General features: G+C 44.6%; 1 protein-coding gene across 2 annotated transcripts in view; it reads right to left on the reverse strand.

Annotated features, from left to right (window-relative positions):
• The window catches only part of FAM120A (family with sequence similarity 120 member A), a 103,617-nt gene that overhangs the window by 20,955 nt on the left and 70,429 nt on the right, over window positions 1-12,233 (reverse strand). For both annotated transcript variants that reach the window (XM_057719912.1, XM_057719913.1), the window contains exon 11: window positions 5,256-5,505. In XM_057719912.1, coding sequence (XP_057575895.1) covers window positions 5,256-5,505 — 250 coding nt within the window. The remainder of the gene's footprint in view (window positions 1-5,255; window positions 5,506-12,233) is intronic.

Below are 12,233 nucleotides of genomic sequence, written 5' to 3' on the forward strand. Positions count from 1 at the left end.
TTTTTATTTTTATTTCTTATTTTTTTAAAATTGTGATAAGATACATACAAAATTTACCATTTTCACCATTTCTTAGTGGACAGGGCAAGGGCATTCAGCACATTCACAGTGCTGCACAGACATCCCCCCGCCATCCATCACTACAACTCTTCATCCTGCAAACCCGTGAAACACTAACTTCATCCGCTAGCCCTAGGCTAGATGCTTCTTTAAAAATAATGAATCAGAAAAAGATTGTTTTGGAGACAAGCTGGTTTTCTTAAGCTCTTTCCTGGTTTTCCTGGCAGCAAAGACTCTCAGCACTCAGTTTAGCTGCAACAACAAGTCTTTTGGGTTAGAATACCTACCACTTGCTCCATTTTGGCTTTCTATTTGCAATCTAACAAAGTTACTCTTTATCTCTTTTTCAGTGTAAGCCTTCAGAAAGCCTTCTGGATGGAGAAAGAGTATGAAGTGTATTCACAAAGATAGGCATGTACACAGATAGCTTAAACACCAGAGAATGTGGACGGCACCAATGGCACCGCAGTCAGGAGCAAAGGTGAGAGCAGTAAACTGGCCCTTGGCTATCTCACGCGTTCACGCTATTCCTACCTGTGCACTGACAGTGTCTTCAATCCCTTTATGCTTCTCAGCTTTCTCTAGACATTCTTTTCCATGTCTTCTTCCTGGGTTGGGCCTTACTTAAGCTTCCTATCATGGAAGTCTGAGGGTATCTGCAGTCCCCCTTAGTCACCTCTCCTCTCACTGCCCTTTAGAAGCATGGAAGCTGGAACAGAAGCAGGTCTCCACGTCACTTAGGGGACCAACGTGGTCCACGTCCAACTGGCACAGATAAGGAGCTGGACCCTGCCTATGCTCCTTGGGGTGCTGGAACAGGCTGCACTTGTTTGGGGGCTCAAGCCCTCTGCCTCCCTTGTTTTATTCATTAAGTTCCTCCAGAATGTAACTCAGTCTGTCTTCTCAGACGCTTTCGTGGAAAAGGACCTCATCTGTCTGGTCTCGGCTGTACCCCAGCAAGACTGCTTTCTGTTCTGTTCAGGACACTTGCTTCACCTTCACACTGAACCTCTGCTCAGTGCTGGTCCCTCCTCGTCTTCACTCCAAGGATTCTAGAGATTTGGCTGCCACTCTCCCCCTTGTCTCCTGATTGCTGCTGTAATGTCATGTTTAGAACATATGTAACACACGGGTGCTGGCATCACTAGGAGAGCATAGAGAAGACCACCACCTCCCGGCTGGGGTAGGCTTGCCCCAGAGGCAGAAGCAGAATCTCCTCATGAAGGAACACCAGCCAACCTAGACTGAGAAACAGTCTACCCAGAGGTTGACACACTGCACCCAGGGGCTGGCTCTCTGTTTTTAAACACAATTTCCTGGAGAAGCCACATCCCTTAGTTCACATGCTGTCTAAAAGACGTATGATCTGCAGCTCCCTGGTCTGCAAACAAACCAGTGTTTGTTTACTCTTCAGAAATATCTGTACATCAACCCAAAGAAACACGAGAAGCTGTCTGAGATTGGAGGAGACAAGGCATGTGAGTGCAAACACAAGGCAAGACTCTGTTGCTAATAAAGGATGTTATTGGGATAACAGAAGAAACTTGAGTAGCAGCTGTAGATGAGATGTATCAGTATTATTTTTCTGATTTTGATAATGTCCTTTTTTTAAGGAAACATAAACTAAAGTGTTTAGGGGTAAAGGGGCATCACACTCACAACTTCCATTCAAGGGATTTAGGACAAACACACAGCCACGTGGAGAGACGAGGAGAATGCCACTGCAGTAACACATTAATATGTGGGGAATCCGGATGAAGAATAGCCTCCAACTCTTTGCACTAATCTTGCAATTTCTTCAAGTTTGAAATTATGTTTAAAAAAAAAAATTAAAGGGGAGAGCCTTTGTGATGATGGCCCAACCTTGTGACTGCTGACATTTGCCCTGCCCCAGCCATCAAGGCCAAGGGTCATGCTGTGTGGCCTCCAACAGGGCCTTATCATATCTGGGACACAGGCTCTGACCCTTTGGTGCCCCTTCCCCCAACTTCAGCAGGCCACTGTCACACAGCTGCAATTTCTCCAGAGAAAGACCACTGGGCCATTGGCCCTAGGCCAGAGCCTGTCCTTGTCAGGCCCTTGGAGACATACGCCAACTCTCTTACTCACGCGCACCCCCACCCCTCCCCTGGCTCCAGGCCCTTCACACTCTTCACCCCACGTTCTTAGCAGGCCATACCCATCAATCAGAGGCCACGCAAGGTATCCTTCTTTACCTGCTTCTCCCTGTGGCCCAAAACACTCATAAAAGTAGAACAAATTCTCTTAGCAGAAGTGGACCAACCCATTTACTGGTGTCCTGGCCCCAAATTCCTGAGACCTGTCCCACAAGCCACTCCCTCTCCTCTCCCCAACCACCTCACCTCAACAAGCCCCTCCTCCTCAGGATCTGAAACTGTGTGAGTCTTTCCGAGTGGGAAACCCCATGGCTCCAAGCCCACAATGCACACAGCAGTCTGTACAACCAAGCACGTCTTCTGGCTTCCACCAGAGCAGCAAGTACGAGGGAACCTGTGCTGCACTCACTGCAGCTTCTCGACACCGCAGAGATGAGCACGGGAAGGGGTCACTCAAACGTGAGATTACTAGTTGCATTTATTAACCTTTGCAAGTTCTAAAATGAGTATGTTTTGTATAAACAACTACAAAAAAATAAATATGGGGACCAGGACAACTCAGAAATCTGGAAACTTTCCAAAGGCCATATGAACAGAGCCTAAAAGAGGCAGAGCTGTTTCTGGGGTAATGGCCAAGGAAGGGCCACAAGGACCGAGATAAAGAGTGGGACCCAGTTACACTGTCCCGTCTGCACTTACCAGGCAACCCAGTGCCCCAAGAGGCCCAGTGCGTGGAGAGACAAGACGTGAAGGCACTGCCATCCCAGGGAGCATGAAATAACGTGAGCACTGTGCTCACATCGACACCACACTGTCCTGCACTAACACACAGCTGCTTCGGGCCCAGGGGCGCAGCACACATCGTCCTCACTCAGGGCCTGGTGGGACTTTCAGGTCAGGATGGTAGATGGTTAGCTGTCTACCCACTAGAATAAAGGCCACACATCATTTTAAATTTGGAAGACAGAAACACAAAGTAACCAAAATCATCACTGCTAATTTGATTTTAGAGCACCAAAGTCCTACTCTTAATGTTTTGGCTGATATAAGATGTACTCTCCATTAGAGGAGACCAGAAGAGGATTCTAAAACCAAAATACAAAAACTAGTCTTTCCCACTAGCTAATCCTCAATGGAGATAAAGATAAGAAACTGACACAATATGCTAATTTTAGTCAACCTTGATTTCATTAAGGAAAGGCTTCTAAATAAGTTACTGGCCTTAAAGTCTGTTATGGATTTAAGAATCTTCAAGAAATAAACACCTGACTAAAGCTCTGCCCCCATCCTCAGGAAGCAGGTGAGACCCAGTAGGGGTCAGGGGACCACGGATGAGGGGCCAGCCCAGGGGGATGGGACACAGGGGCTGGGGCAGGTGAAGGCCTGTACGGCAGCTGGGCCCCAGGCTCTCACTGTGTGTCAGGGTCAGAGACCACACTTGGGAAGGGAGAGCTAAGATGGGCAGGCTGAAGATATCAGAAGTGGAAGTCTACAAACATGCAGTTGTCTGTGTGCCTGCATGCATACCGGGAAGGTCTGGGAGCAGCGAAGCTGCCGTCAGAGCCTGGTGTCCAGTACTGACCCCATCACTAGAAATCACGGCTTCCTGGGAATAGGGGGCATCCAAGGTGAGGCCAGAATCTCTGCAGAGAGGTAAGAGAGTGCACACAGAATGATGAAGACATTTAAGAACACGGAGGCCAGACTGATACGGCCCCCAACTGGCCCAACAAGTGACAATGGAGCACCAAATTACATGATGGCAGTAGTGGACCACAAAGTCATTGATGAAGCCAGGAGCCAAGGTTGATATCAATACACTGAAATCTGAGGAGCAATGGAAGGTTTACACAAAGTGCCTCCCATGAGATCGTATTAGTTACAAGGGGGGCAGAGTGGCTTTGCTGGAGAGCCAGGCAGATGCCCCCTTTGCCAACTGGCCAGAGCACAGAGCCACAGCCTGGACGAGACAAGAAGCAGAGGAACAGCTCTGTCCTCCACAAGCATCTGCTGAGGACAAGTGGGACTTCACCTCCAAACACAAAGAGAGGCTCTGAAACAAACCCTGAAGTTAAGATAGAAATAAAGTATTAATGTTGAGTGATCCTGATGGCTGTATTGTGGTTACATAGGACAGTGTCCTTGTTTGTTAGAAAATCACAAGTGTTTTTTTTTTTAAAAATCAAGTACTTAAATAAACACACACACACACAAAAACCCACATAAAAAACCTCTTTGTGTTATACTTGCAACTTTTTCCTAAGTTTGAAATTGGTTCCCGCCTCCAAAAAAGAAAAAAAATCTCAAAAAACTAATTAACCTGATTCAAGTATGCATGCCGATTCAAATTAACTCCAAACCGCCAACAATGTCCACAGAGGCATTTGTGGCCCACTGGCTGAGAGGGTCTGGAGGCACACAGTGCCTACATCTGGGTTTTTAACCCCTCTCTCCAAGGCAGGAGCTAGCCCCTTAGGGACGGCAGGTTCCAGGGCAGGGCAGATACAGGATGAGCCTGGGCATCTTCTGGTGCCAGAAAGCGAGGACATGCTAGGGGGACAAAGGACATAGGAGCCACTGGATGAGCTCCCAAGGCCTGAACTGGAACAAACTGAACAATCAAATATCAGGTTATATCAGTTTATAACCCTAGGAAGAGAGAGAACCACGAGTCCAGATCTACATGTGATTAAATAAATGAAAGAGAAAGAAGAGACACATTTTCCCTAAAGAACAATTACAAATAATACATAATATAGTCCCCCAGTAGCTTTTAAAATTTTAACATTTAAAGGATAAACTATGTTTAAAATCATTACATCTACATAAAATACAGGTCCACCAAATACATCCATTCTATAAACATTATATAGCATCAATTCAAATCCACATTGCATTTACATGGCCTATATTTCTATAATATATGACAATATGAGATGAGGACAAATTTCAACCGACAACATGATTCATCTGGAATAACCCCCATGTACTTCATACAGAACACATCTCTGAGAGACGTCTGTACAAGCACCTGCTGGAGAACACGCAGTGGCTGAAGCTGCGGCTGGCTGCACCTACCGTAGGACGCAGCACAGCACCGTGAGATGAGTGGGCACGCTGGCTGGGTTGAGCATGGCTGGTGTGTCTGACCTCATGCAGGCCAGGAAGGCCCTCATTCTGCGGTTCTTGTCCTCCACCGCCTTCCCCAGCCAGAGTCTCTTCAGGTTGGGGCAGGTCCACTCCCTGAAGGCAAGAGCTTCCACCAATTCCGGAGTTTGTGGAGACTTCCCTTTGTAAGCTGCCCACTCTTTAATGATCACTGGTGAAACTACAGGAAGGAAAATTAGAGAACCATTTATGCCCTATCTCAGCTACTTGAAGCCTAACAAAAACAAACAGCTCTCTCTAATAATTACAGTATGAAGATGTCACTCTTGTAATAACAATGCATTCTGTTATTAGTAAGCCATTGGTCATCAAGCCTCACCTCTAATCCTCATTTTGTTCTCTACTCTATGCACTTTGGTGACTCATTCAGATTTTCAGTCAGGCCACCGGTAAGTTTCTTCTCAATTAAATCAAACTAGATTTCCCCATATAATTAATATGTATAAGTCAAGAATGTTAGGTAAAATTTGTTTTAATATTATAAATCCATTAACAGTTTTAGTAATAACAATGGTACAACTTACAGAAGTATGTGATTATCAAAGAAATCCATGGAAAATCCAATTTAGATAGCTAATCTTTTTCTACATGTTTTTACTAATTAGATCTGAAAAATAATTTGCATTTGGTAGCCACTTTACTTAAGGTCCCCCTACTTTAGCAAATTAACTGTTACACTCTATTTTAAAGACTGGTAGGGACAAACTACCATGTAGTGAGATCCCCAAAGCCCAATAAAGGGGCAAGTGGAAGCGACAGTCCATGTTTTGAAACCTCAAGTGAAGTCAGCACACAGTATTTCTATTCAGCAAGACTGAAGACAAACTGTAAAATTCCCCATTGCACCTTAAAAAAAAAAATCAAGAAGTTCTAAGTTGATATCATACAAAAAATGACCTTTTTTTCCACAGTAGTTTTACTACTATTAGCATCAATTAATTCTTAAAACACACAAACATGTACATTTTCCCACATAATTTCCAAACAACTTAAGGGAAAAACCATGATGGGGGAAGGAGAACAGTGGAGATAAAGCATACTGCAGAGAAGGAGGTTAAAATTTCTCACCAAAGTGCAATGATGCAAACAGTCTGATAGTAAAATCTGGGTGTGCATTTTGTAACAAATAGCTCATTCTGGTCAATAAATATCAGAACCGAAGCAGGGCCCCATGGAGCCCCGGGCCCAGAGAGCTGCTGGCATGCGCCCCTGCCCCTCCCATGGCTGACAGCTGGTACAGAAACCAGGATGGTGTTATGAGTCTAACGCGGTCTTGGATACATCAATTCTATCCAAATAACCAAACCTCCTTCCTGGGCTCATTTTCCCTATAGTAATAACACCTGAGGCAAACTGAGATTGTGAAGAACCCAAATCCTGACAAAATTAAACCAGTAACTGGCTCATCTCTACAGCTCCACCCCAAGTCCAATGTCATGAAGCATTTCAGGAGTCAGATACTTGGGTATACACAGTTGTTAGCAACAGGAAAAGCAAGCTTTGCACAATCAACCCAGTGAAGCCAAGAGCCAGTGTGCTGCAGAGGAGTGCCGTGACCAGCCTTTCTGCAGGGACCAACTCAGAGGGGCAGCTGCTCGAGCAGGGGTGCCAGTCAAGATAATTTCTGCAGATTTTCTTACAAAAAAGCAATTACTTTGTCATTGGGAAAATCCCTTTAATTTACATCTGAATATCTTAGTGTTTAAATGTTAAAAAAAAATTTGAACTTAAAATGTTTATTTTAAAGTCCATCAAGTCAAAACAGAGATATACATGTATATTTAAATACATGTGTTTTTGAATTTACCTATATTTTAGGTGCCAGACACAAAGTCACAAGGTCCCCGTTGTCCAGCAGACCCTGTCCTTGGACTCACAATCTAGCCACCCACCCCAACGCCTGCCGAGCTGCAGCACGCACAGCTCCACACATCACCCACTCATATGCAGAGGGTGGCTGCCACCACCGCAGGGCCCTCCTAGGTACAGTACACCACCCGTTTGTCCCACCTGCAGTCTCAGAGGCTGGTGCGCTGTCAGCCCCAAGAAAACAGGTGAAAGAAAGTTACAACATAAGCCATTAACCAGTATGCTGCATTTCTATTACATAAGCCCACAAAAGTTCATTTTCACGCCCCTCCAAGCAAAAATGCATAAATCTATTTTTTCTATGTAACATCTTCACTTTGGTGGCAAAGATTTATTTAATGGAACTAATTAGATTTTATCTTTGGTTGTTAATCTGGATTAACAACCTAGTGAACCTAAGGTCTCTCACTTTCTTCCTGTCAAACACACACACATGCACACCCACCACACGCGCACGTACACAGAGTATAAGTTTACTGCATCTTAAAAAACTCAGGTTATAGTGCCAGGAGTCTCCTTTGACTTTTCTCAAGGAAGGCATTCCTATTAAAGCTATCCTCGTCTTTATCCGTTTATTTCTTTCCCCTTTGTCAGCTCTGCTCTTGCCTCTTTAATTAATTTAAGCAACCATTTTACTTCATTGTTTTCATTCTAGAAATAAAATTTTGGTGGAGGATTTTCATTCTCAAGTTCAGAACGCTTCGACCTGTGCATACTTAATGTTCCATGTCCTACATCGAGGATAAGTGGAGGTCAGAGGTGCCAGCAGTCCCTTCACAAGTGTCTGTTCACCTGAGTGTTCCCTGAAGCTTCCCTAGAGAGCTGTCCGTACTAGCTGGGGCTCTACGCAGCCAATGTGCCTGACTTTACCTGGCATGATGCTGTGTGCTCAGAGCCTGTTCAGCCTGCAGAGGCTGCAGATGAGCACACACTCATGCCTGAGGACCACCCACCTGATGCTCATGAACTCCCGTGTCCTATGGAAAGCGCTGCCCCAATGCCAGCAGGAACATGCAGTCCACACCCACCAGGAGCACAGGACAGGGCAGGGGAGACTGCAGCTAAAGGAAGTATCAGATGTAGTAGCTTCCTCTCATATTCTAAGCATTTTTGTTATTTATCTGCACTATTCATGACAAGAATGGCTCAAATGTAATTTAGGAAATACATGTCTTTATCAGAGAAAATAAATGTGCAGTAACAAAAAGCTTTGCTCCAAAAGCAAAGATGCTTCCGATCTGCTTTGTTTTTTAACTTGTATCTGTTTTTAAACAACTGAAAACTTGGAGCTCTTTTGCATACACCACCACTTAATGGTGGAACCTTTGGCCAATCACCTAACAGATATTTATTGAGCACCTACTATGCCCTGGGTGAGGTAGGAAAGGCACCCAGGGCTCAGGTGCCAATTCCCACATGCCTGTGTGAGAACAAGGGTCTCCTTAAATTCTGAGGCCTGGGTCCCTCACTTGTCTCACCCTGGCCCAGCCCATAAGCTAGGCACTAAAAAGGGGCCAACGACTCACTCTGTAGCACTATCTAGATGAGGAAACACAAAGGCACCTTGTACACCTGTTGTATGTTTACAAGTGTGTGATACCGACTTATGTTGTATAGGTTCATTACATTAGATCAATTAAAGGTTAGTGTTTATAGATTAATGAATTCCAAGGGACATCCCATTTTCAGGCTGACACAGGGTAGCCTCTGTGCTACAAGCTTGCCCGATGGGGTGGCTGGTGCACACACGGTAGCTTCTCTCCCTCTGGCTCTGGGCTCCTTCCCAAGTTGCTGTTGCCCAGGAGGGGAGGCTTGGTCTCTGATTCAGCTCACAAGAATAAGCAGATGCGAAGTAGCCAGCTAACAGCAAGTAATCTGGGCTCTTCTCATTTTTGAAAAAAACCACTGGTTATACAGGGATTATCCAGATGGTACGGGGCAGAGGGATTATGAGAACACTTCGAGTGCATGCAGACAAGAGCGCTGGGGTGTAAAACCCTCGCTGTGAAGGCACGGTTTTAGAAAGACATGTTCATGCTGCCTTGTTAAAACAAGAATAAGAAAATCCCAGAGGTCAGCTAACCCAGCTACTGTCCATGAATAAATCTCCCGTGTGTCACCACCAATAAATATTTATCTTGTCTTTTCTACGGACAGGAAAATTCAGGATTTCAACTGGAATCTATTTCAAAAAAACTGAATATGAGATTGTCTTCCTTTCCAGAAACTAAACTGAATTTTTATATTGGCAAAAACAACTCCAGGGCACCAGTTTTCTGTGTTACCGGAGGCTAAATGTATAATGTATTTTCTTTACCGGAAGTACCTTTTCAAATACAATTTCAGGGCAGAAAACACTATTAAGACTTAAGCTGTCAGTAAAAACCCAATGTTTTCCATCAGACATTAATCATCTTCTACTATTTTCACATTTACGCACATGACAACCAGCTACCTTAGAAATCTGTTATAATACGGATTTTGGGATCCATCCCAGACCAGGAGTAATAAACATGGTTTCATTTTGTAAGCCTATTTCCAAGACTGGTAGTGGCTGCCTATAGTGCCGTGTGACAAAGTATGTCTCTAAGCTCAGTGCCAGAGCAACTAGCAGTGCCTGTTATAAGGGCTTAGGAGTGAGAGTGGCAGCACACACACAATACAGTTACAGGTAAGGAAAAAGATGGACACATCTTCTAATACTATAGCCGACTGCACCTTTGGTCTGTGTCTGTGCAAGTGTGTGTATATGGCGAGGAGTCACTGTTTTCTTCCCTGAGCTCTCCTCTGGAGTTAGAGGGGAAAAAAAACCCTACACATGCAAATAAATAAAAACAAAACTCTAGCTCCTACATATCAGGGCAGAAACAGAAAAATGGGTGCGATGGCAGCTGGTCTATTCTGCCAATGGGAAAACTGCTGGTTAACTTCCAAGCAGCGCCGTGTGCAAGCTGTGGGGGTCCAACTAGCCAGCCACCCATTTCCTCACACTGACACATCTCCGAGCACCCTCCATGATTCTCAAAAGTAAAAGACTGTGAATTTTTTTCCGTAAACCTTTCATATCTGAGGCTGGGGGTATCCTACTGTCCGCAAACATATACATGCGCAGTAGGCCACAGGGCACACACAACATGGTGTTACATGGTGTTATAGACGTGTAGTAAGTCAGCACTGTTTCCAGTCTTCATTTTTCCCATTTACGTCATTCCTACTACATTAGAAACCCCAAAGCTCAAGGACCTATGACATAAACATTAATCCAAAAGAGTACCGTCAAACACTGCCTGTCACACAACATTGCCTTCCCCCACCGCCATCTCTTGAGTTCAAAGTTCTGTGAGGAAGAGGAATTTTGCTAATGCTACTCTGAAAAGCTTTGAAGAATAAGGAAATTCAGGTTAACGTATAAAGAGTCCTCATAAAATCATAAGAAAAAAATCTTTACGATAACCAATTTTCACACATATGAAAACAGCACACTAATACTGGTCATATTAAAGGCTTGTGGGATCCCAGTTCTCCGACTAGTGATTGAACCCGTACCCCCTGCAGTGGAGTCCTAACCACTGGACAGCCAGGGAATTCCCAAGCCTACTTCTTTTTTTTTTTTTAACTTAATTTTGAAGTACCGAGGAGACCTGTAAAAAACAGAAGCCAGTTTTGTTAAGTGGATAATAATTTTTAAATGTGCAAATCACTTCCTGGATTTTTAACACTTCAGCTATAGCTGAGGCGACTCATTAGCCTACAGTCTTTTTAGAACCTGAGCCCTTTCTTCTGGCCCCTCCCATCCATCACTGGGGAGCACCTGAGGGAACCCCAGTGCCTGGGTGGCTGGGGGACACCCTTGGGAAGAGTCACTAGAGTGCTAGAGCCCAGAGCTGCCTCCAGGGCAGAAGTGCATCTGAGAAGCAGCCACGGCATCTGGACCCAGGTGCCTGTCTCCAGGGCCAGCCTTTACTCCAGCAGCTACAGAGACAGCTAGCTCCTGGTCCCGTCTCTCCCCAAAGCAACTGCCACCATCACCACCCAGCACATCTGGGTGAATCCGCTTGTGTGGGGTCAACAGTCTTCTGCTGAACCCACTGGCAGGACTTCGAACTCCACAATAGTGGCTTCAGCAGCATGCTGCCACAGTAAGGCAAGGATTCTTATTAATTTCCTAAAAACAAAATGACAGAACCTAGAAATGGACAGAAAGAAACAGAAAAATAAACTGCCAGCACGTGATTCAACATGATTTTCAAAGGCTGGAATTTTTTAAGGATCTGATTGTAGATATCCTACTGTAGCCATATAATGACTTTAAAAATGAAACTTTGGTAAGTCATGTGAAAATTCACTGTAAATTATGAACATTTTACCATATGCCTTAATCAAGAGATTAATTTCCATATGGATATATGTCTTATATCTAATGAGAGTTAAGTATTTTTGAACAACCATGTAGACTTCAATATGCCCTTTGACTAGCTCTGACAACAAAGCCCTCTTGGGAAAACTCTTGACTGTCACAGTGACCACACCAGGAACACGCATCTGTACGCACAGCATTCTGAAGCCATGTTAGATCAAAATCCTCACATTCAGAAGTGGCTGCATCACCCACTTGAGAGCAGGTGGATTTACCTGGAATCCACCCAGCTCGGTTTTGGGGAGGCAAACGCAGCCGGCATGTGGGGAACAAACTTGCCCCAAGGACCTTCTGGTGCACTTCCACATGGTTTATGAATCTCCTGCAAAGTGCCACTGGTTTCAGTTCATCTACATATGGTCTAAGAATAAGTGTAGATAAAACAAGATTTTAACATACTTTAAAATCTTGTCAACTAAGAACTCCAGAGAAAATGTTCACGGTCAGCCTCTTTTTGGCATGACCAGACGTTGTTTTCCCATCGCATCCAGACCACCAAGAAGCTACAGCATTTTCTCAGTAAGAACAGTAAAATATGCACAGCAGATGTTTCAGGCATGGAAACCTGAATCAGTGGCATCATAAGAGTCAGTGTTTCCCAT

This window comes from Hippopotamus amphibius, chromosome 2 (assembly GCF_030028045.1).
Source record: "Hippopotamus amphibius kiboko isolate mHipAmp2 chromosome 2, mHipAmp2.hap2, whole genome shotgun sequence".
In the NCBI taxonomy this organism is placed as follows: domain Eukaryota; kingdom Metazoa; phylum Chordata; class Mammalia; order Artiodactyla; family Hippopotamidae; genus Hippopotamus; species Hippopotamus amphibius.